Source organism: Mustela nigripes, chromosome X (genome assembly GCF_022355385.1).
Source record: "Mustela nigripes isolate SB6536 chromosome X, MUSNIG.SB6536, whole genome shotgun sequence".
Lineage (NCBI taxonomy): Eukaryota > Metazoa > Chordata > Mammalia > Carnivora > Mustelidae > Mustela > Mustela nigripes.
The window spans coordinates 12,636,042-12,660,061 of record NC_081575.1 but is presented as its reverse complement, the minus strand read 5'-3'; the positions used below and the strand labels follow the sequence as shown (position 1 = coordinate 12,660,061).

The window sequence follows — 24,020 nt, the reverse complement described above, 5'->3', positions numbered from 1 at the left end:
AACTATCGTCCCCAGCTGTTTTCTGACCTGTTCATATGTGTAAAGTTGATTCCCTAGATTTGTCGATCTAGAATCTAAGCTGATTATTTTAAAGTATATCTGACTCTCCTCTGTTCTCTGATTTTATCTCCTACGCTTAGATTGAAAACACAGTGGAAAAGCTCAGCTAAAGATAAAACTGGTCGATGTACAGGGACTGGAATGATGGACCATTTGTCTCATCAGCTTCAGTAGGAGCGTCACAGAGAGCTCAAACAAGTTCTTGCGGACAGAAGGGCTTACTATTGCACGTCCGTGGTGAAACAGGTTTCAAATCTTTGGGTGATGAAATCTACCTAATGACCTCGAGGACATGGACAGAAGATTGCCCGCACATGCCTGCCTCCTGCGGCAATAATACTGCTCCAAGAGTTTTTATTTCTTTATTTGAATATGTCATCACTAACCATTAGGGGCCTTACTTCTTCATTGTCATCGTATGAAGCGTAGAAATAGTTGCTCGGCCATTCCTCGGGGTCTTCAGAGATTTCTGCAGGTGTGGACATCTGGGTCCAACCTAGAAGAAAAACATGAAGGGGGCAGTTACTTAACAGTGCTGGCCCAACACAGGCAGAGAAGTGAAACTAACTATAATAATCAAGGCTGTCACCTTCAATGTCCAAGAATAGTATCTTTATATAATAAAACCTCTGATTAGCCTGTATTATCTTAGAATTTCTGATATTTCAGAAAGGGCCTGGAATGTCAGAGACTCCTTTTACTTTTTAGGAAGGTTTCAAGGTGGAGCTGGTGCGACAGTTATTAAAAACAATAAGTTAAAAAATATTCCACAGAGCATTTACCTTTTCTTAGAGAAAATATTCCTTTCCCCAAATATTGTCTAGGGCATTTTTATGGGTCCAACTCAAACAGCACTTAAGAGCATCCTGCCTAGTTATATTAGTATTCTGGAATTGTCTCCTCTGTCTCACACGTATGTGTAAGAGGGAATTCATCCACACGAGATATTGAGCTCATACAAAGCAAGCAATGTAACACAGGCAGAGATAAACAGAATCTCATCTTGGCCACACTAAACCATTTATGTTGTCTTGGAAAAGTCACGGCAAGTTTCTCTGACTTGGTTTCCTCACCTATCAAATGAAGGCATTGGTAGCAGGCTCTCTGCTCAGGGGACCACCACACAGAGGAGCAGAGCACAGTGGCTTTCGATTGAACAAGACTGCCATTACTTGTTTCTCTTCAACTAGTAGAGAACCCCTCTAGACCCAGGACCGTAGTATCTAAGTATCGGGTACCAGTTCTGGCAAGCATTTTCCTAGGAAAGTCTACGCTATTTACCCCGGGCTGTGTAGGTGACCCTGTCAGATGCCTCTACGGCACCTTGCACTTCTCTGTTTTAACACTGATCACATTTCATTTTAATTGCTTGCTGAATTCTCTTTCTACCCTTGTGGCTTCTAGAGATGCCAGACTGTATGCCCAGAGCTCTGCGCAATTCCCGGTACCGGGGCTGCGTTCTATTTGTCGCAGTAAATGCCTTGTTTGAAATCAGCTTGAATGAGACAAGGTGCAAAAGGAAAAGAAACTTTCCAGCTGTAAATGATTCCTCTTGATTCATGACAGCTATGGTATATGTGTCTTATTCATCTCTATGCTGTGGAGCAGGGGATACGCTCCCCCCAACCCGGCCGAGAAAGAACCACATGGGAACTCGGGGAGTGAGAGTTTCTGACTCAGAAGGCCTGGGGCAGACCCAGAGCTTCCTTAAGCTCCCACGTGCCACCGGTCCAGGTGCCGCATTGGCATTCCCCCACCTGCAGTGCCCACCAGGGTATCTCACATGTGGGAAACAAAAGAGCCTCATAAAAATAGATGAGCTCTGGTTTCTTTATACAAAGGGAAGAGGGAGGGAGGTTTTCCGAGCTAACAATGGTGGAAAAGAACGTGCACAGCACGCGCCTCGCCTCCCTAGGGCAGCCACGCTTACCCGTGTTAGCTTCAGCCCGAACCAACGGGACCGCCTCCTGGACCTCCGCCAGAGCACCACTGGGTTCCGGGGCGGGCTCCTCGGCGCCCAGAAAAGATCCGTGTTGCCTTCTGAAATAGTCAATGTGTAAAAATAAGTGAGCTTTTATTGTTTAAGAATAACAAGACATTAAAAATGGTATTTTTTTCCAGTGAAACTGTGTGTTAGGAACATTCTCTGAGAATCATTCAAACCTAGCTGATCCCCCCCACCCACTTAATTTAAGTCTGTAGCATGATAGTTCATAATACAATAAAAGCTTACATTCTAGGATCCAAGCCAGCAAGTTCTCTAATATGCAAGGAAAAAAATGACTGCCTTCTGGACCCACCGCCGGTATATTGTTTAAAATTCTTATAATGTGTTATATTATATACTTGAAATTTGCTAACAGGTAGATCTTAAGTGGTCTCACCACACAAACACACACACACACACACACACACACACACACACAGAAGGATGGCTGGGATTAATAATTCACAATGCATATGTATATCAAATCAAATTTTACTCTTTAAATATACACAAATTTTAAGTGTCGACCATAACCAATACAGTTGGAAAAATGTAAACAAACAAAAACAACCCATAAAAGGAGAAATTTATTGGTTCATATAACTGAAAGTCTAAGGATTAATGCTGAACACATACAAATCCAGGTGCTTAAGAAAAGTCATCAGGAATCCAGTATTTCAGCACCGCTTTACCTCTGTGTGGGCTCCCATCATTGCTTCCCTGTCTGCCACAGTCACATGCGGAAGGAGAACAGGCCCTAGGAACCCTAAGCTTAGAGGATTAATAGAACTTCTCAGTGCAAAGGACAAGACCTCCTTCCTGACAGCTCTGATGAAAATTCTGGTGATGGCCATCACGGGCTAGGTCGGTCTACACGTCCATCCCTGAACTAGGAGAGGGTAACAGTCCGACCGGTCATAGAAGCCGTATGGGCTGAAGAGGGCAGAGGAGGTTCTTGAAGGGAAAGTAGCTTTCTAGCTACCAAAAAAAAAAAAAAAAAAAATCCCTGTTGCTTTCTGTATGATCTTTTAACCTCAGTGAATTAAGTAAGGTGTATATAAATGACACTGAAACCTTAATCTGATGAACGCTGTTGGGCTGTGTCACCTACTGTAAAGTCACTTACTGTATGAAACCTAAAGACATTCCTTCCATAACCTATAACAGAAGATTGAGTATTGTGACTCAGGAAGATAAAGACTTCCACTGTGACTTTTAAATGATTTTCCTAAAGTCCCAGATGAACCAACACACTTTGATCCTGATTTTTAGCTACCTCTAAAAGATAATATCCAACAACAAGAAAAAGAGTATCTTTATTTTATTTTAATTTTTTTAAAAATATTTTATTTATTTGAGAAAGAGAGAGAGAAAGAGAGAGAGTGAGAGAGCGAGCACGTGCGTATAAGCTAGGGGCAGGGACAGGGGAAGAGGGAGAAGCAGACTCCCCGCTGAGCAGACAGCCTGACACTGGATTTGATCCCAGGACCCTGGAATCATGACCTGAGCCAAAATCAAGAGTTGGATGCTTAGCCAACTGAGCTGCCCAGGAACCCCTTTCTTTTTCTTTTTCTTTTTTTTTTTTTTTTTTTTTTTTAAGAGTATTTTGGGAGGGCACCTGGGTGGCTCAGCTGGTTAAGCATCTGACTTGATTTTGGCTCAGCTCATGATCCTAGGGACGTGAGATCGAACCCCATGTCAGGCTCTGCACTCAGCAAGGAGTCTGCTTAAGACTCTCTCTCCCTGTCTTCCTCTCCCTCCCTCTCTCCCTCTCAGAAAAAAAACAATCTTAAAAAATTATTTTTAGGAAACCATTCAATGATCCCTGTATCAGGCAGATGCTACGTGGTGACTTTCTGTGCACAGGCTTTGGAATCAGCGTGGGGATTCTTTCCGCATATATGCACTTGTTCTATGGGCAACTCCACCTTTTAGGATTCCTAGAGGCAGAATATGAAGACATCTGTCAACCAGCAGCAGTGCTATCATGTAGGCCCACTACCTTCCTCAAAGACTTCATGGCTATGCCCTCCCAGGATGCACGCCTCCTCTCTGACCGCACAGAAAGAGAGGCTAAGCTACCAGCCAGCAGTCTCCATCTAGGGACAGCGGAGCAGAGGGACCAGCAGGGACTGCCAGTCCTTCCTCATCCTGACCACTCTCTTTCTCCAATCAGATGGAAGCTGACCAAAACTATTGTGAAGAGAAAACCATGAGGGCAGCCACTTTTCCCCTACGCACCCCTCCCCCGCCCCAGGATATACCAAGAACAAGGCATCTGTAATCATGCTTAAAATTTAGGCCAAACTCTCATGTTATTTTTAACATCAAGGGGAACAACGGGATAATGACGATGCTATCAGGCTCCACATATACGATTAGAGCTGAGAAGAGGGTGCATTTAAGGAATCTGATGAGTTACTGCTAAAAAGGAGGCTGGTCTGTGTCTGAACTACTTGATAATGAGGCCGTCTCATGTACATACGGAAAACAGAAGATTGCAGGAGTGACATTTCTGGAAGAATGATCACTTACTCATCATTCCGCTGAGAAGAAAGGTGATCTGGGTCTGTTAAGGGATTATGCTGCTTTCGTTTTTTAACTGTGAAATAAAACAGAGCTTATGGAAGCATCATTGAGAAGCCACACTTCTTCCTCGGAAAACAATGTCCTTCACATGTGCAAGTGTGTGCACATACACGCACGCGTGCGCGCACACACACACACATGCACCATTCCCATTAGCATTCACTTTCACAGACTTAAAGTAACCAGAGGAAAGGCCAGTCTGGGTTTCAAACACGGAAAAGGATTGAACCATGTACTATTTTATCAAGAAATTCAGGCCCATAACTATAACCATCACCATGCCAACACTACCAGGCACTGATGCCTTGAGGTCCTTGGTAGAGTTGACTCATGAGAAGGGATTAGAATTAATTTAACACAGTTCGTTTGCTGTATTACTTTCTAGTGTAAAGTTCATTCTCCAAAATAGTTTAAAGAACCCCCTGAATCTTGATCTTCTTCTAATTAGTTTAACAAACCCTTTCGTTATAGTCTAAAGTAAATACCACACCCGTTCCCTGGACCAGTTATCACAAAGCCTGAGTCAATGAGCTGTCACTCTTCTTGTTCTGAAATTACCTGTCAGAAGTTCCTGTTGCTTCAGCAAAATACTTCTGATTTCTTTTAACCATGTCATCTTCACGTCTACGTTCGGAGCCTAAGGATTTTAGAATTTGAAGAAGAAGCCTTTATAATGAAACAAACTTCACTAGGTATACCAAGCCTGATCTACATCCTAAACCACCATATTCAAATTCTACTGTTTTGCTTTTTAAAACTCCTAAGAGGCAAGTAAGTAGCCATCTGTTAGAAGAGATAATAGTCAAACCATTTTGGAACTGCCCTTAAAAATTAATGTGAAGAGAAAAAGTGAAATATAATCTACTTTTTTTCTTTGTAGGAGGGTCCTTTTATTTTTTAAAATTTATTTTATTGGGGGGGTTCTTTTAAAACTGTGAAGGCTTTTATGTTTAATTTTGGTAAAATAAAAAAAGTTCTTCTGTTTCTGAAAAGAAAATCTGTTGCAATCCTGATACCTTCCAAGTCTGTAGGAGAGCAAGAAGTCTTATGTCTAAATCAAGCCAAGAAAATGTATTTCTATGGATTCACCTAATACAGAATTAAAGTGAAGAAAAAACACTGACACCTGTCACAAGTCATGATACACTTATTGAGATGAAATTTTCTCATTCCTCTCCCCTTTCCTGAAACACGTTGGACCTTACAGCACATCAGGCCAAGGCTTTAAGCCTGTTTTTATTTTTATTGTTTTCATCGCGATGAGTGTAGTCCTACGCATACTTTTTAGAGACAAGGCTCAAATGTGAACTGTCCCATCCCTGTGTCCCGCATTAGAATCCCAAGCACAAGAGGAACCCAGAACCATTCTCAGTCAGGAACTCTAGAAACCTGATGAGGGCAGAGAAGCACCTGCCATCTTCGTGGCCATCAGCTAGAGTCCGTAAGTATCCTGGTGTAGCTGTAGAACCTCAAAGCCCTAGAAAGTCCCAAGGTACCTCTCATGTCGGACAGAACATGTGCTACTGGAAAACTGCCTAACAGCCTCATAAAGAATACTAAATTCTCTTTAAGTGACCTAGATGAAAGGAATGAGAACTTATTATAAGAATGTGACCAACATTGTTTTTGTTTGCAAATTCAGACTCTTGTGTCTTAATGCAGGTTGTGGTTTCTAGAATAATATTTCAATGACCCACCTGGACAATATAAACTTCTTCCTTGCCAGCATACCAGATTTCAAACTTGCGGTTATCTCCTTTTACATACTCGGTGATGCCGACTTCATCCATCTGTAAGATTTTGGTCAAAACCTTCATGAGCATTTTACTTGGAATATGAAATTACATTAAATCTACCCCCACCATCTTCTAAGTAAACCAGGATTTCTCACTCGGCAAAATACACATTTTATATTCAAGAATATGAAATGACAAATACAGTCATGTCCCTATTTAAATGTTTTCACTGAAGCAGGCATTTAGAACAGAGATGACCTGCTCCATCCCAGTGATTGAAACAAATGTCATAAATCCGAACATCCAACTAGTCCCCCTAAGATTAAATCCTACTATAAATTAACTGCACACAATTAAAACAAATTATCATGTCAAACACAGGTCTAAAAGTAATGAAACATCAATAAAACAGCTTATCCAAAATTAAGTTAAATGGTCATTTTTCAAAATCATTTGTCAGATAAGTTGATCTTAGAGATGATTACTTATCTCGATAGAAGTTTTATAACTGATAAACATGCAATTTTGGGGTGGGGGAAAGCCAGCTGGGTACCCAAGACTCCCCTCTATTTCTACCGACCTCTCGGCTTCTCTAGAAAACAAGCGATCTCTCATAGGAGAGTGAGATCTTGCTGCCAGTGAAATTTGTCTACAATATCCCTTCCTTACCATGATTTTTCTTCCCCATATGACTGTGCAGAGCACAAACCCTTCCCTTTTCTTTCATCCTGTGCTGTTAATAGCTTGGTTAATTCCATTTCGAGCGATTTCCCTCCCTCATGCACACATTCTCCTCTAGTCCTCTTCTGCCTCCTCTTTTTGTTTAATTCCAGTCTAATTATCTAAAGGAATAGCTCACTCTCTGTTCCATTTACAAGTCCCCAAGTGGCCCTAACTGAGGCTGATAAGCATGAAAAAGTAGGGCTAGCAAAACCGCACATCAAGGGAAAGAAAAGGGATTGTGCTGAGAAATGAAATGAGATCCACACACACAGGACTCGCTGACACCTACCCTGAATGTAGTCGGCAGCGACTTCCAGGAGCCCCACAGATACCTTCATGTTCTGACCCAACCGCTCTAGCTAAACCTACTTTTTTGTGCAAGCATCAGGATTTAAGATGAATAATAATCTCATGTTCAATCTCTACTTCAATGGCATGGAAATAGCATAAGACGGATAGCATGCAGGGCTCTGGACTCTGAGAGGCCTGGGTTGGACCTTCCTCGCTGACCATTAGGAGCTCCGTGTTCTGGCGCGAAGTGCTTAACCTTTCTGAGCTGTGGTTTTCTCAACCACAAAATGGGAAGAATACCTATTTCACAGAGTTGATTAAAGGATTAAATAGCTTGCATTAAATGCCTAGATCATATAATGAGCTTTTATAAGTATTTGAGTTTGCTTTCTAAACTTTCCCTTATTTGAATTGCAAAACAGTTTTGTGGTTTTTCACTGCATACATAGACCATATCCTTATAGATTAAATGATCTTTTTTTGAGTTACCCTGGAAATCTAACCATGATGTCTATCAGACAATGTTGTCCTGAATTCCGAACAATTCACTTACTTCTTCCACTGGAATACAATCCATTTGTATTTTGTGAATGTATATATTTTCTCAAATAACAAACTATAAAGGTTGTATTGAAAGGCTTTTAAGTCTCATTAAATGTGACTATATCATGAAATGTTCACTATACCATGAAATTCGCTCAGTTTTAGAATCCAGAGGCACTTTGGTGAGTGCTGTGAAGTGTGTAAACCTGGCGATTCACAGACCTGTACCCCTGGGGATAAAAATATATGTTTATAGAATCCAGAGGCAGTTAAAGGTCTAACTATATGAGTATAGTTACATAATATACTACATAATACATAACACAATAAAATAACAAGGTAACAAGGCTGATTGTGAAGTCACATCCAAATTGTGGCATCTGCCTTATCTTTCACATTTTCATTGATATTCCTGGTAGCTATGAATATAAATGCTTAATTATAAAATATCTGATCTGCAGACATCACAGTGTGCCAAGAGTTGAGGGCTCCAACTTTTAACCAATTTGTTGTCCTCAAGGGAGTGTAAAGATGTCAAACACCTAGTTAAAAGTCACCCGGTGGGTCAAGAACTCTGCAATTATGGCCAAAAACTACCAATCTTCAGACTTCTATTTAGAGCTCTGGAATAGAGCTTATTTACTTCTTGAGTTAGTATAATTTTAAAAAATTGATCTTGAATCACAGCAACAAAAAATATAGCTCAACTTAACTGCTACGAAGCAGTGAGAAGCAAGAGAGTGGGTATACCCCAGTCACGTGACTGTATCAGAAAAGCACAGACTGTAACAGAACACAGTTTATGAATATTCAACCAGATGTGCACAGAACATTAATATACATTTAACAAAAACACACCAACTGAAGGACATACATCAAATCAGTTAGAATGGGTGCTACAGGGGTAAGGAGGAACGGCAGCATGGAGATTAAGGAATGAAGGAAGGAATAAAAGAAGGAACCAACAAGACACAAGGCCTGGCGACATGGTGCCCTAACTGAGAGCAAGGAATCTGGAACCATCGGCCTGGGTGTGACTCTGCTAGCTACGTGTTCTTGGACAAATCACTCACTTCTCTGGAACTTGGCTTTCCCATCTTCAAAATGGGATTCATAATGGTTCCTACTTCATATGAAGTTGCTGTGTGGCTTAAATGAGTTAACATTGCTATTAATAAACACTTAGAACAGTTTCTAGCAAACAGGAGGCACTGTGTGTATGTTTATTAAGTTAAAAAAAAGATGATGATGATAAATGCATGAACTGAGGAATCTGAAGAATTCAAATCTCGCCATCTGACTGTGACCTTAGGGCCTTTTCTTGTCATCGAAGTGGCCGACTTCAAATCCAGTCATCAGGCCAGGATGACGCCAAGACGAGAGCCCCCAAGAAGGAACAGGGCAAGGGCTCAGCAGCAGACAGCATTCTGCACCTGTCCTCTCTACCAAGGAGAAAACTCTGAAGCCAGTAACCCCATTGTTTATGTCACACACGGACTGTTCTTGCTGACCAGGATTTAATCCTGGAATCTCACAGTAGGAAAGCAAGAGGGTAAAGCAGAGTGAGGCTTGAGAAATCGCCAAACTTCCATCTTTCTCTGTCGGCAGGATCACCATTTTCCTAGTACACCTGGTCTAAATCTTTGCAGGCATCACTGAGTAATCTTTTTTATTAAAAACACTAGGCGTGGGGTGCCTGGGTGGCTCAGGTCACGATGTCAGGGTCCTGATCAGCGGGGAGGCTGCTTCTCCCTCTCTCTTTGCTGCCCACCCCGCCCTCTTCCCCACCACCCCTGCTTCTGCTCATGTTGCACTGTCAAATAAATAAATAAAACCTTTGAACAAAATGCTAGGCATTATTGGGAAACCAAAGAAAGATCAGATTGATTTTTGTTCCTTCAGCTGTCAGATATTATTTCTTTCCTGTATCTAGTAAGTCGCCCAGCCCATCTGTCTACCTTCCACTGAAACGTTTCTTACAGCTACCCCACCGTTTCCATGGTAACCATTATACTTTGAAATCTCATGACTTGCTTCCCTCATACCAGACCCTCCTTACTCTAATGTGCTTTAGAAATATTCTGCTGCCCATCATTGTGACAAATTAAAGCTAAAAAAAGAAAAGAAAGAAAATCAATACACACCAGAGATACTACATCAGGTATTGACTAGGTTACCCCACAAGTACAAAGTTAACCAAGTGCCTCTGGGTCCAGCTTGCCTATGGAGATCACGTCTCTTCCCCAGAAACAGACATGTAGACACCAAGAATCCAACGCCCGGCTGAGGTCAACTATAAAATCTTAGTTCTCGGTCAATGTTTATTAGAGACATAAAATAGACCAATGGAGACTTGGGGGACAGGGAGGTGGGTTGCTAATAGCAGAGGAGCAACTGGGCATTGTTTGTCAAAACAAGTTTTAAGGACACTTGACAGCGGGGCAAGTGGACGGTAGGAAGAAGTCCGAGACATAACTCTGGGCAGGAACTTTGTTACAAACAGCATGGAACTGATGACCTTCTGGGGAGAAACCCAAGCAGGGCCTGCTTATCTGGTTGACTCCTGACACAACACCCCAGGACACACTGCTTGTCCTCTTCCTCACAGACAAAGAACGTGGCTGGAAAAAATGACTCCAGTGATAGTGGTCGTGAAAGCGAGGTCATGGTTTTCTCTATGTGCCAATTTTTCTATAACCAATATTGTTTTGCTTTTACACTTTATTTTTTCAAAGATTTTATTTGAAGGTCATCACTATACCCAACATGGGGCTCAAACTCACATCCCTGAGGTCAAGAGCCACACACCTCACTGACGGAGCCAGCCAGGTGCCCCCAGAGAGAAACTGAAATTTCCAACTGAAAACTTGAAAGATAAAATTAACTCGGTATAAAAAATGTCAAGTTCGCCGACTACAGGCTTGTATGAAGTGGACTGCCAGTGACTCCCTCAAATAACGCTGACCTCATTTTAATACCAAACTAGTATTAGGACAAAACTAGTATTGGGACGAAAGTTTGGGTTATAGGAGAGAAGTTACAGGAAGGAAGAAGATGTGGACAGCTGTAGGTGGCTTTGGACACCCAGGAGGAGAAGAGCTAGAGAACGAAGTAGTGATACCAAAAGAAAAGTGGGTCTATGCTAAGCACCGTCACCCACTGTAAAACTGTATGGAGGAAAAAAAAAAAAAAAAAGAAGAAACTGTCTTCCTCATGTGTCCCGTACAGTAAAGGCTCCCTGCTACCAAGCCCATCAACTCTACCCAGCACCACTGGTAAGAAAGCGCTCATGAGAGAACCTTGGTCAGCTCCCACAGCTTCATACCGTGCTCTGCACTAGGGCACTTGGGAGCCCCCTTGGGGAGTGCCTGCGATTGGAGTGACAGAGGAAACGAAAGAGGAAAGGCTCTGCTCTCCCTCACTCTTATTTCGGAAGTTCTCTGTTTCCGGATTTTAACACAAGACCTCTACTTGAGCTTTTGTGGGCTGGAGCTGGATGAAGCAGGTGAAGGCGGTTCCAGGGTACACACTTCCAGTTATAAAACACGTAAGTCCTGGAGATGGGATGTACAGCATGGTGACTGTCGCTAACCATACTCCACACTGTAAAGCTGCTAGGACAGTACAACTGAAAAAGTTGCCACAAGAATAAATAACTCTATATGTGGTGATGGATGTTAACTTGACTTACTGTGGGGATCGTTTTGCGATATATACAAATACTTCCTCATTATACTGCACACCTGAAATGAACCCAGTATTGTAGGTCAATAATACCTGAATAAAAAGATTTTGTTTAAGAAAAGGGGTGCACAACCCACTCATTTCACTTGCAAAGCTGTACCAACTTTTATATTTATACATACACACATATATATATATATATATATGAAATAATATCATGTTACACAATTTAAATTATCTTACTTTCAAACAGTGCTTAAAACTGTATGACGGGTATCTATCGGAGCCTTCTCCACTTTCAACACGCCTCTTACAAAAAACGATGGCTTTTTCATACAAGAAGAGATGCCGCTGCATTGGTTTGAATCTAGCAAAATCCTTCATTTTTGTAGCGCCTTTCTTGTGTCCAGTCCAAATACTGAATGCGCCCTGCATAATCATCTTGCCCAATTCATTTAAGTTTCCCTACGAAGGAGAATCAACACGCATCAGTACAAGGCACAGCTCGGTTCACACCTCTGCCATCGGCGTGATACTGTTTAGCTTGAGCCACTAAAACCCTGAAACACAACTTGTAAGGTTTTAAAATTCTATTCCCAGTAACTGACTACATTAACACATGCCTTGTGTCACACAGGTACAAAAGTACGGCGGGAGCAAGAGACAGAAGAGACCTCCATATGGGTGTCGTTCAACTAGGGTAGCTCCCCCCATCTTCTCAATCCTGATTGGCGACTGACGTCTGCCAGACCAAGCATCCCCACCAGGCGGAGCTTACATTAAAGACTTGATTTGATGTGTTTTTTTTTTTCTCTCCACATTTATCTTGGACCAAGGCAAGCAGCAATCCTGGGACAATACATCTCTTTAGAAGACCCCAACAGTTCCTTCAAGCAGGCTATCCCAAGGTTGGACTTGGGGGTAGGCTTCTAGGGACAAAGGGGAGATCACAAATCCATTGGCTGCTGATCTCCAAACACTGCTGACATTTGGATCTCCATTTTTCTGCCCTATTTATTTCTCACTTGGTTCCAGGAGCCAAAGAAAGAGATTTTTACGTGCTTACCCCCAAAACTGCAATGACCATTAAAATTTACTTACAATATAGCCATTTATTGCAATCTGATGCATAGAGTCATTAACTGACTTTAGTAAATCCAGCATCGTGTCCAGTGCCTCCTTTAACTGTTCAAACCCTCGGCAGCCTTTGCTATATTTCAGCAGCTCCTGTAATTAGAAGTCAAGAATTAAACTTGATATCAGGCAGATGTTAATAGCTGGAGAAAACAAATACAGTTTTGGCTAGCATGCTTTCAAGGAGGAATCCAAAGATGATGTCATTTTTTGAGCAATATCTTTCATTTGCTATTTGTCACATTAATACTCTATTTTAAAAACCATGTCAAGGGGCACCTGGGTGGTTCAGTGGGTTAAAGCCTCTGCCTTCGGCTCAGGTCATGATCTCAGGGTCCTGGGATCGAGCCCCACATTGGGCTCTCTGCTCAGCAGGGAGCCTGCTTCCCTTTCTCTCTCTCTGCCTGCCTCTCTGCCTACCTGTGATCTCTGTCTGTCAAATAAGTAAATAAAATCTTAAAAAAAAATAAAAACCGTGTCAAAATTTGGGAAGAAATGGAATAGTGCCGAAACGGTATCAAGTAAAGGGCACTCGGTGCTCTTAGAGCTGTAGAAAAGGAGCTATTAGGACACACTATAGATTGATTTTTAAAACAATCACACTTTTTTGGCCCTCCAAATGCAACAATTTGTTTTCTTCATTTTGCATAGACCACAGAACACTGTGAACATATATTCTAAAATATGCTTGCGGTGCTTATACGTAACATATTTCAGGAACCCTGTCACAGGACACAAGGGGTGTGCCATCTGGAGTTTTCATGGAGAGGCACACGTGAAATGCAGTCACAAACTCTAAGAAATATTTGTTTAGTTCTTAACGATCAGGAAAGTTCTGCATTTGTTATGCCTACATCAACGTAACTTGTGTGGCTAATTAAATAGCTAAAGAGACTCTAGAGATTCTCTGTTTCTATCTAGGCATTGGGAACTTGAGTCGCCACAGTGAAGCCAGGAGGCATACTGTTAACTCCAGCCTTCGCACTCACCAAGCCTCCCTGCGCCTCGTGCTTCCTCACTAGCCACTTCCTTTTTAACGTCTTGTGCTTCCTCACTAGCCACTTCCTTTTTAACGTCTTTGCCACATCTGACCCACAGAAGGAAGTAAAGAAAGAAAGAAACACTTCACGCAATTACCTTTAACAGTAACTGATACTTAGTGATTCGTTGCACAGGCTTGAGTAAATAGGAATCCAGACCAAGTCTGTGTTTTAGTTTTCTTTGACATTCCTGTCATTAAAATATAATTATCAGTACATTTAATCAAGACATGTACCTGTGAAAATGCCAAGTGTCCACAGATGAAACCCCATGCACACAGATTTCTTACATCTCGAGGAGATTCTACTAGAAAAGCCGCTGTTACGTACCGTATCAAAATTCTAAGTGGCCGTGAATATAAAAAAAAAATACTATAAACATTATTTCAAGGATTTGAGAGGAGAAAATGCTAAAATTTCAAATGCAAATACATTTTTACATAAAATGCACATTGATGTGGAATGCTTGAAAGATGAGAAAAGGATGAACATGACAAACAAAACATGACTAAAAGAATAGTGAAGAAAATTAACAAAAAGCTCAGCTTCACAGGCCAAGGCCCAGAAAAGAAACAGGCTGTACCCAATAAAAGTCAAACTGGGTACGAGAGGGAGTTGTTGTTGTTGTTGTTGTTGTTGTTGTTGTTTTAATATCATGACAAAAATACAGCCCTCATCAACCGGTGCTATAGTTCATCTGATTATTGGCTAACTGCCATGATAAATGTAAGGGTTATGACTCTGGGTTCTGGGAACACTATAGGGTCCATAACTACAGCAAGATGGGGCCGATTAGAATAAAATGTGCATTTAAGAAGTACAGAATGCAAAGGGAGTGCGAAAGAATATACATGTGTTAAGATCTGGGACCTGCTTCTGGGTATGGATAAAAACCAATATACAATCCAATTCAAACAGTCAGGGGGCCCTGGGCTGGCTCTGGATCTGGGGAATATGAGCTCAAGCCCCATGGTGGGTGCAGAGATTACTTAAAAAAATAAAATCTTTAAAAACAATTCAGTTAGCAACTTACGGTTAAATGTAATGGACTGATACATGAATTTAGCTCTCCTCACTCATGAAGCCCAACTAAAATGATTTTTGGAAGTCATTTTAACAAGACAAAAACCAAAGTTACAAAGATGGGAGAGAAAAGCTATCAATCAAATATGGAAACTGAAAAACTAACTGACAAGTGGTAAGTAAGGGAGCACACTAGAGAAGAAGGACTCTCAATATGGGCAGAGGGAAAACCTAAGGAACAACTAACTCAATTACCCCTTCCCCTCCACAGAGAGTCCAGATTTACAGACATCAAGTACCCCCTGAAAGTGGGAGATAAAGGTGTGTTTGAAAGTCTGTTTAAGAGGTAGATACTGTTGCCTGTCCATGTTGCTACAAAAGTTGGGTATTCATCCTTTCTGATTGAGGCATAAAGTTGGGTATTCATCCTTTCTGACGGAGACATCGTACTCCATAGTGTAACACAGGGGAAAGTATCTGAAAAATTAAGTGAAGGGCGCCTGCATGGCTCAGTGGGTTAGGCACCCAACTCTTGATTTCAGCTCAGCTCATGATCTCAGGGTTGTGAGATCGAGCCCCACATCGGGTCCATGCTCAGTGGGGAGTCTGCTTCTTTCCCTCTGCCCCTCCCCTTGCTCATGCAGGCACTCTCTCTCTCTCTCTCAAGTAAATAAACCTTTAAAAATAAATAAATAGATAAAATTCTTAAAAAATGAAAAAATTAAAAATTAAATGATTACAAATGACAATTGCAAGAAAAACAAAAGGGCTAGAAAAGCAACCATCTTACACCACACGATTCATCTGAGCATAGAAATGACAGCCTTCATTTAACACCGTATATCTACACGACGAGACTTCTAGCCATACTGGATGTGTTGGAGGAAAAGAAGCGTGTGTGTGTATCTGGTGGTGAGGCAAGGGCAGTGAAGAGGGCTGAAGGAGCAATATCAATATGCTTTTTGGCAACATGGAGGCAAATACCAAAGGAAGTAGCTAAAAGAACTGCAAGTGATTACCTCTGAGAAGCAGCATGTATGTCTGTGGGCACGTGAGTCTGTGTGTGCACGTGCGTGTATGGCAGCAGGGTCAAATTATTCTTTGATCTATAGTATATGTAACTTGAGTAGAAAATGAATTTATAAGAAATATCCCAGTATCTTCCAGAAGGAGGACATCCAATACCTGAAAAATTACTATACCTGGAAAAAGGCACATTCTGAATACTTCTTCCAAATAGCCTCTGACCTGGGTTTGTTCTGACAGTATTTTGCATACATCTGAAAATCATCTTTCTGTGACAAAAAGTAAATTCAAATATATTATCAATTTGTGAACATGTACTTTTCTTACCAAGAAAGGCTGAACAAGAATGAGTGGGGCCAAGCATTCTAGGGAATGTGGTTTAAAGGGCCCACCACACGGACAGCTGGCCGGGAGCCCTCTCTGTGTCCCAAGAAAAGCACACCCACTGGACTGAATAGAGGGACACATCATGATCCCAGTAATTTTATGACTTTCACTTACCAAGTCTGAGAGTTAGAGAGACAAAAGCCTTCTCTGACTGAACTAGAAAAACAGATGCATTTTTCTCCTAAGTATGAGCTAATAGGGTACAAAGAAACATGTTCTTTCCATGCTCTTAGCTTCTCCGTTCCCTAGTGAACAAAGATGGAGCTAACTTCCAAGGTCCTTGGTTCATCACTGGGATATCATCATCATATTAGAACCCCACTAGGCATCTTTCCATGCTATTCTCTCTGCTTGGAATCACCTCTCTCTGACCCTCATCTAACAGGCCACCTCCTACTCACTCTTCAACATCCTTCTCATGAGTCATCTCTTCTCGAAAGCCATCACTTATACCTCCGATCTACGTAAGATACCCCTCTTCTTGGCTCCTACAGGATCCTTCATTTATCCTTAATATAACACAACTCACACTGAATATAATTTTTTTCCCCCTTTCTCTATGGGAAGAGCCTTCGTCTTGCTATCCACATTGCCTAGCACAATGCTTGGTGTCTAGCAAGGGTTCAGTAGAAGGATGCTGAATGAATGAACGTTATCGATAGGCATTCATTACACCAATGCTGGTTGCCAATAACTCCGCTCACCTTAGGAGAGATACAAAGATATATATAAAGCATTTTTCATCTAGTTAAAGACAGAATTCACAAATGTGTATAAAAATGCCCAGCAATGTAAAATCCCCAATGAGTAGCATTAAGCACTACACAAGTCCAAAGAAAAGAGACTGGTGTTGCTTAGAGAAGTCAGGGAAGAATCTAGCTATCAACCAAATGTGTTTGAAGTTAGAATATATTGAGAAACATAATGACAAATAGTTTTTTCTTAACCTTATCATATTCTCAGTCCATTAACACTCTCTGAGATAAGACATCTATTTGGAAGCTTTTAGTGATCACCATTATCAAACTGACTCTCAAGTCAGGATGGAACTGATTTTCCAGGAAGAGGAGGAAGTAGATAAGCAGAGAATAGTCTAAGGAAAAATGCTAATGGAGGAAACGTATGATTACAAAGCCTGGGAAGTCAATTGTGATAAGCATTCTCTTGAGACATGGAGAAATGAGCCTCCCACAATAAACTCGTAGAATAAAAAGAACAGACAGCCCTCTATTTCACAAAGTTCCTGGGACAGATAACCCAGTGTCTGAAGGCCAGACTACTTTGGAGTCTAAGACTCTACATGTACTCAAGGCGAATGCCAAGGCATCTCTGAGGCTAAAACTTAACCAAAGCAAGAATGGTCATGTGAGGGTGATTCCAAGTCTCACATCTTCCCAGGCAGGATGTTCCCTGGACTCCCAAAACCAGCCAGAGGTCAGTGGTCACAAGCTGAGCCACGGAAGACAACAGCCATTCGTGCACTCTGGATACCTCCCTGCACCAGCTTCTGTTACAAAACTTGGTCTAACATTAAATGCTTGCTGGAGTGATGCATCTCCCCCCAAAACAAAGACATAAAAAAACAAGACCCACTGTGTCTCTAAATCTGGTCCTATAAAATGAGCTGCTACTTTAGTGACCCATATTTATATATTTTTAAAATAATAATTAACAAACCCTTTCCAGGAAACAAGGTCCCACTCTTTCTGGAGCATCAACGCAATTTTCCAGACTGTTCAAGAAAATGCTGTGAAAATTTCAGAGGAAAAAAAATGATATAATTTTATGCAAAATGTAATAAATGTATCAGTAGCCTTTAAATAATATGATGAAAAAGAAAATTCAATTCAGCAATTACATACTTGTTATGGAATTCATATATTTCGGCCATATTTCCAAAGAGAACATCCTTTTTATTTCTCAGGAGAGGTGGCATAAGATCAAACATCTCAGGATTATCCATCTCCGCTCTATAGCCCTACCCAAAATAAATACATTTATTCGTTGAGAAATGTTCACATTAACATTTGTTTGAGCCACCAAAGATACAGATACAGCAGAATGTATCGGGGATGAGTGGGTGAAGCTGTTGGTTAACTTTAACAATCACATTTTCCAGTACCCAAAGTTAATCCATTTTTAAATTTTTTTAGCAAGACAAGGACATCATGGTTTCCCACTTAACGGGTAGAAAAAAAGTGACTCTCTGCCCTTGAGGGTAACTTATAGTGTACGAAACAAAATGGAAACCAAGCATGAAAAAGTATATTACAGGTCAGTAACCTCTCCTTAAACCGGCAATACACGTTTAGGTTTTTCAGACCAAGTTAATATTATGACATTTGTATCAAATGACTGTTTTACTCCTACTTTTAGTTCTTTACATCACCATCTCTAAATAGCACCCTGGGAATAATTATAGCAATCTGCTGGATCCTTAAGAAAACAGCTTATCTCTTCTGTACTAAAATCTAGGTCCCACAATTGTCACTACTGAGGGAGAACCTGACCGTGCACATTTGCTACACATGCAGCCTCAAAACAGTGGGAGAAGTACGCACTGCTGGCGTGTGACAGTCAAGGAGGCAGACAGCACGGGAAGGCTCAACAGCTCTTACTGAACGTAGCGGGAGAACATTCGCTCAGAGACGGGAAAATACCATTTGAGTCGCTTACCAACAGAACAGTAAACAGCTCGCGGACATACACCCTCTCTGTCTGTATCAGTTCATTCAGGACGTGGCTAAAGTGAAAAGACAGTATTTACCAGTTATTTTGTTGCTTTAGAATTGTATTATGATCTCTCAATCTTTCTCCTTACAAACTGTAAGGTAAAAATCGTTAATGCGTGGCCACTACCAATGGTTTTAGTTTTACCATCAAAATACGAAATTAATTGTATGGTTTCTAGAATAAGTACCCCCCACAAGACTCTTTAAAATACATTTAGAGGAAAGAAAAGGGGGCTCAGGGCTTATTTTTACATGACAAAAAATAACCCACTTTATGTCTATCTCACTAAGCTTATGAATCAATTTACTGGGCCCCTGCATGGTTCAGTCAGTTAAGCGTCCGACTCTTGGTTTCACTTCGGGTCATGATCTCAGGGTTGTGGGATCGAGACCCGCCTCGGGTTCTGTGTTCAGTGGGGAGTCAGCCTGAGAGTCTTTCCCCTCCTCCCTCTTCTTCTCCTTTCTACGCGTCCCCCACCACTCTTACTCTCTCTCTCTATCTCAAATAAATAGATCTTTATTTTTTTAAATTTGTGGGGTTTTTTTCCTTCTGACCATTGAGTTGTAAGAGTTGTTTTTTAAGATTTTATTTATTTATTTATTCATTTATTTATATGAGAGAGAAAGAGCACAAGTGGGGGAAGAGGCAGAGGGACAAAGAGAATCTCAAGCAGACTCCGTGCTGAGCGTTTAGCCCAACTTGATTCTTGCTCTCACAACCCTGAGATCATGACCTGAGCCAAAATCTTGAGTCAACCACTTAACCAACTGAGCCAATCCAGTGCCCCCAGATAAAATCTTAAGGAAAAAAAATGAATATTCTTATGTCTAGCATAGGAACATAATTTTATAAAAGTAAACAAAATAATGATTATTGTCAACATCTATAAAATATCATTATATATCTACAAAACCTTTGTAGTTTTTGAAACATCATCTCGTTCACTTTTACCTCTTTTAGGAAAGAGGAAATAAAGATTCTGGAAAACTCTAGTTAATTTTCAAGTCACACAAACAGAGCATAGGTTAGCCAGGCCTAATTCTAGGACTTCTGACAACTTATCTAGTGTCTCTTTCATCAACATAACAGAATCCCATTTTGTGATTTCAAAATCCAAGTACATTTGAATCACAGATTCCTACTGGTAGATGTGTATATGAGAGTATGTCAATAAAGAAAAGATACTTCTGTAAAACATCCAAGGTATTGTCATTGTCCAAACTGGAGGATTGACCAGAACTTCTCTTCTCCCGACCATCATGCACCACTTCAATCTGAAATGATGAAAATAAGTTAAATTAGCATCCATGTATGTATAGATCTTCTTGAAGAAAATCAAGCTCAAATTAAGTTTTCTCTAGGTCCTGCGTAGATAAACTTGAAAACACTAGGATTATTTTTTTCAGGAATAACTTTGATACATATTGGTAAAATAAATTATTTGAGTTGCCAAAGAGGACAGATTTAAGATACTAATTAGGACTTATTTTATACATGGGGCGCTTGGGTCCCTCCGCTGGTTAAGCATCCAACTCTTGATTTTGGCTCAGGTCATGATCTCAGGGTCGCGGGATTAGGATTCTCTCTCCCTCTGCCTCGCCCACCACCTTTTCCCAGCCCCCACTCCTGCTCTAAGAAAACAATTGTATTTTCCACATTAAATAATGTCTCATTTACTTGGCACTTTGGGGAAGTGAGGCTAATTGATAAAAAGTTGAGTTTCCAGATAACTAAAGTTTATTCATTGAAGAAGAAAAAAAAACAGCTTTTTAGCCTTAATGATTTTTGATGGAAACTTTCTAGGAAATAGTACATGAGTCCTTGAGTCCTTTAACCAAGGATACACGACATCACTGCCTCTCCCTCTAATAATTTAGTGGTACCATCAGGAATGTGAATGATGTAATAAAAACTGATGATCCACTCCAGGGCTGATAACATCTGGGTAACTCTATTCTTTCTTAAAATGGCTGTAGCCTGTTGATCTCTGTCTCTGCTCTCTGCCACATGTCAGTTTTTGCTACAAGTGACTTCCCCGACCCTAAGCCACTGTCTTATTTTGAAGACTCTACAGGACTTGGACTTGCTGAGTGAGTCAACTACATGAGATTTGTGGCGGGTTAATTGTTCTTCAGAAGCCTTAGAAGTATCTTCCAGGGATCCTGGCTGAATTTGGACTTTTGAGCCCGCAAAATGTCTGAACTCCAAGCAAACGCAGCATTACTTGGGAACAAGTAGAACCCAAAGTGAAGCATGAGATCTGCCAGCTAAAAAGCATTTGCACAAAACATTACAAACACGCGTGGAAAGGAACAAACATTTATGGACTATTTCCTAGATACTGTGCAGGCACAGCTGTAAGGACTTAACGGGAATCACTGTATCCAATCTTCCCAGCAATTTGGCAAGCTATAGCATACTTATCCTCATTTTGCATATGGGAAAGCCGAGGCTCAGAAAGGTTTAGCAACCGGGCCAAGGTCCCATGCCTAGTTAAGTGATAAAACAGGGCCAAGCCCATGGTGTGCCAGCGTTATGCTCCCTCTTTAAGACCATGCTTTGATTCGTTCTATCTGAATGTACTCTTATTTTAATACTATAATTAAGACTGATAATGCTGCGTGCTTCTTTACTCATCAGATACATATGCATCCCTTACTCCTAACAGGTTTCTGAAATTCAAGTTTGGAAAGTTTCAAAACATAAATTTATACTTGTAAATGCCTCGCCAAAGGATTGCGCAAATTGACTCGAATTGAAGAACGTGTGCATTTTGGAACTCCGTTCACTAGCTAGTAATCTCACCAAGAAAATGTACAGAGCCTCCTACTTTTCCCCTAAGATATGTAAATGAATAAGTCCCCATAGAGGAAGTTAGGGTATCATGAGTGGAGACGGAAACCGAAAGACCCCTTAAGACTGTGGAATTTGGTGTTCAGCCTGTTTCCTTCTCGAAAACAGAGGTTGTGGCTGTACACCGTGCTAACTAGGCCACTCACTAGCCTGCTCATAATGGTATACAACACGTGAGATGCTAACCATGCCACGCTTCATTCGAAATACTTCCCAAGTATTATTTTATGTTTATGTGACCTCTACAATGCTCTAGAGCATTCTGTTATTATACCCATTCTATAGATAGGAAATGGAGTTCCTTATGGGGTAACGGAGTTACCCCAGGTTATATGTAACCAACAGAAACTGACAGAGTTGGGATTAAAAGGCAGGGAGTGTCTATCAGTGCCTATTTACCATCAAGAAGACACAAGGAACATGTAGGGCCTATGGTTATGATGAGGCTACTCTCTGCAGATACCAGAATGTCCTGGACAACTGAGAAGGAGACTTGAATCAATCCACAAATGAACAGATGTCCTTTTGTGAGCCTGGCACATGGACCATTAGGACCTGTCTTTTGTCCATGCTTCATACTTACAGGAATGTAATTAGTTATGAAAGGAATCTTCTTTTGTAGAAAGGCGCAATTATTTAAGTTTATTGAGGTGGGGTGCGGGAAAGAGAAGCTGGGACTTACAGATATTTTACAGAAATTAATTCCGAACTCAAGCCAAGACTTGAGAAACTGCTCATACACCTGGGGATATGCCAGAACTGCAATTAGACACAATGCAGCAGCAGCTTTTTCTTTTAGATTAAATAGGCTTCCGAACGTACAATATTGGTTTAGTGAACTAAAAATATGGTTTAAGCCTCCATACCAATTCTGCAACCACAGCAATAAAGCCAGTTTTGAATTAATTAGTGGTATTTACTTTTAAGTTGCTCTGATTTTGTCTCCAAGTCTTCTTTCCTGGTAGAAAAATATGAAAGAGGAATTTCAAGCCAGAATTAAAAATCAACACTTTTAATTAAAATGCATGCATGTTTATTAAATAGAGAGTTACGAATATGCTGACATATTTAGGTTAGTATTTTTAAATCACACCATACAAAACAGTTGACTGGTTAGATTCAGCTACACGATTTCAAGTTCTTATTTAGCATCACTTTGCTACACTTTCACTCATTCTCTGACTCATCAAACATCCAGGTGATTGCCGAGTGAGCAGGAAGGTAAGTGCTAGTGTTACGTAATTATTTGCAGATTTAATATTCATTTGCACACATAAGCGTTTAATCAGATTGTAGCTCACTGCCTAACAGTATCAAAAAGAGTTTGGAAAAACATCTGCATTTAACTAATAACTACATGCCCGGCAGCTCTAAGCCCTACACACCCATTTTGGTTTTTAATCCTCAAAGCAACCCTAACAGATGCGTACTATCTCTATCTTCATTTCTTAGATAAGTAAGGTTAGTATCTTGCCCAGGAAGCAAAGGTAGTGTTCTGTAGACTCTACTGTCAGAATATGTGCTTCTAACAACTACATGAAACAACTTGGAAGCATATTAAAATGCTAAAACGAAACAACCGCACCAAAATTCCAAGCTTTAATCTTTCTATTCTACTATTCTACTATTGCTCCCTTTCTTTTCTTAAAACATGTTGAAAATGAAATTATCTATATTTTTTAAAGTTTATTTATTTGTTTTTAGTCATCTCTACACCCAATGGGGGGCTCGAACTTATGACCCGAGATCAAGAGTTGCACGCACTTCCAACTGAGCCAGCCAGGTGCCTCTCCTTTTCTTTGTTTCAACTTTCCGTTCTGTTTACAATGGGTGAGCCCCTGTATTAGTGAGCAAGGAGTCCAAATGTTTCTACAAACCCCAGAGCATGGGCCAGTGCAAGACCAGGTCATTTGTGTTCCTTATTTTTGGTGCTGCTAAAAAAGGCTGCCACGCACACAGGCTACAGGCATCTCTTCTCCCTATGGAAGAAATATACTTTTTGCCCTTCCCTCCTTGGCAGGAACCACTGCAAGACACACTCAGGGAAAGGATATGCTGTTAGGTTCTCTGAATTTTATACTCCACTCTCATTATTTAAAAATATATTTTAGGGCGCCTGGGTGGCTCAGTGGGTTAAGCCGCTGCCTTCGGCTCAGGTCATGATCTCAGGGTCCTGGGATCGAGTCCCGCATCCGGCTCTCTGCTCAGCAG

The 24,020-nt window shown here is 40.9% G+C and overlaps 1 protein-coding gene across 1 annotated transcript in view; it reads right to left on the bottom strand.

The window, feature by feature from the left end:
* Positions 1-4,578: 4,578 nt before the first annotated feature.
* The window catches only part of MCF2 (MCF.2 cell line derived transforming sequence), a 59,692-nt gene continuing 40,250 nt past the window's right edge, over positions 4,579-24,020 (bottom strand). Inside the window, exons 13-24 of the mRNA XM_059386041.1 lie at positions 22,730-22,767; positions 20,142-20,230; positions 18,900-18,966; positions 18,086-18,201; positions 17,901-17,970; positions 16,013-16,105; positions 13,885-13,977; positions 12,715-12,840; positions 11,857-12,078; positions 6,334-6,426; positions 5,195-5,273; positions 4,579-4,649 (exon numbers count right to left, since the gene is read on the bottom strand). Of these exons, the coding sequence (XP_059242024.1) occupies positions 4,579-4,649; positions 5,195-5,273; positions 6,334-6,426; positions 11,857-12,078; positions 12,715-12,840; positions 13,885-13,977; positions 16,013-16,105; positions 17,901-17,970; positions 18,086-18,201; positions 18,900-18,966; positions 20,142-20,230; positions 22,730-22,767 (1,157 nt within the window). The remainder of the gene's footprint in view (positions 4,650-5,194; positions 5,274-6,333; positions 6,427-11,856; positions 12,079-12,714; positions 12,841-13,884; positions 13,978-16,012; positions 16,106-17,900; positions 17,971-18,085; positions 18,202-18,899; positions 18,967-20,141; positions 20,231-22,729; positions 22,768-24,020) is intronic.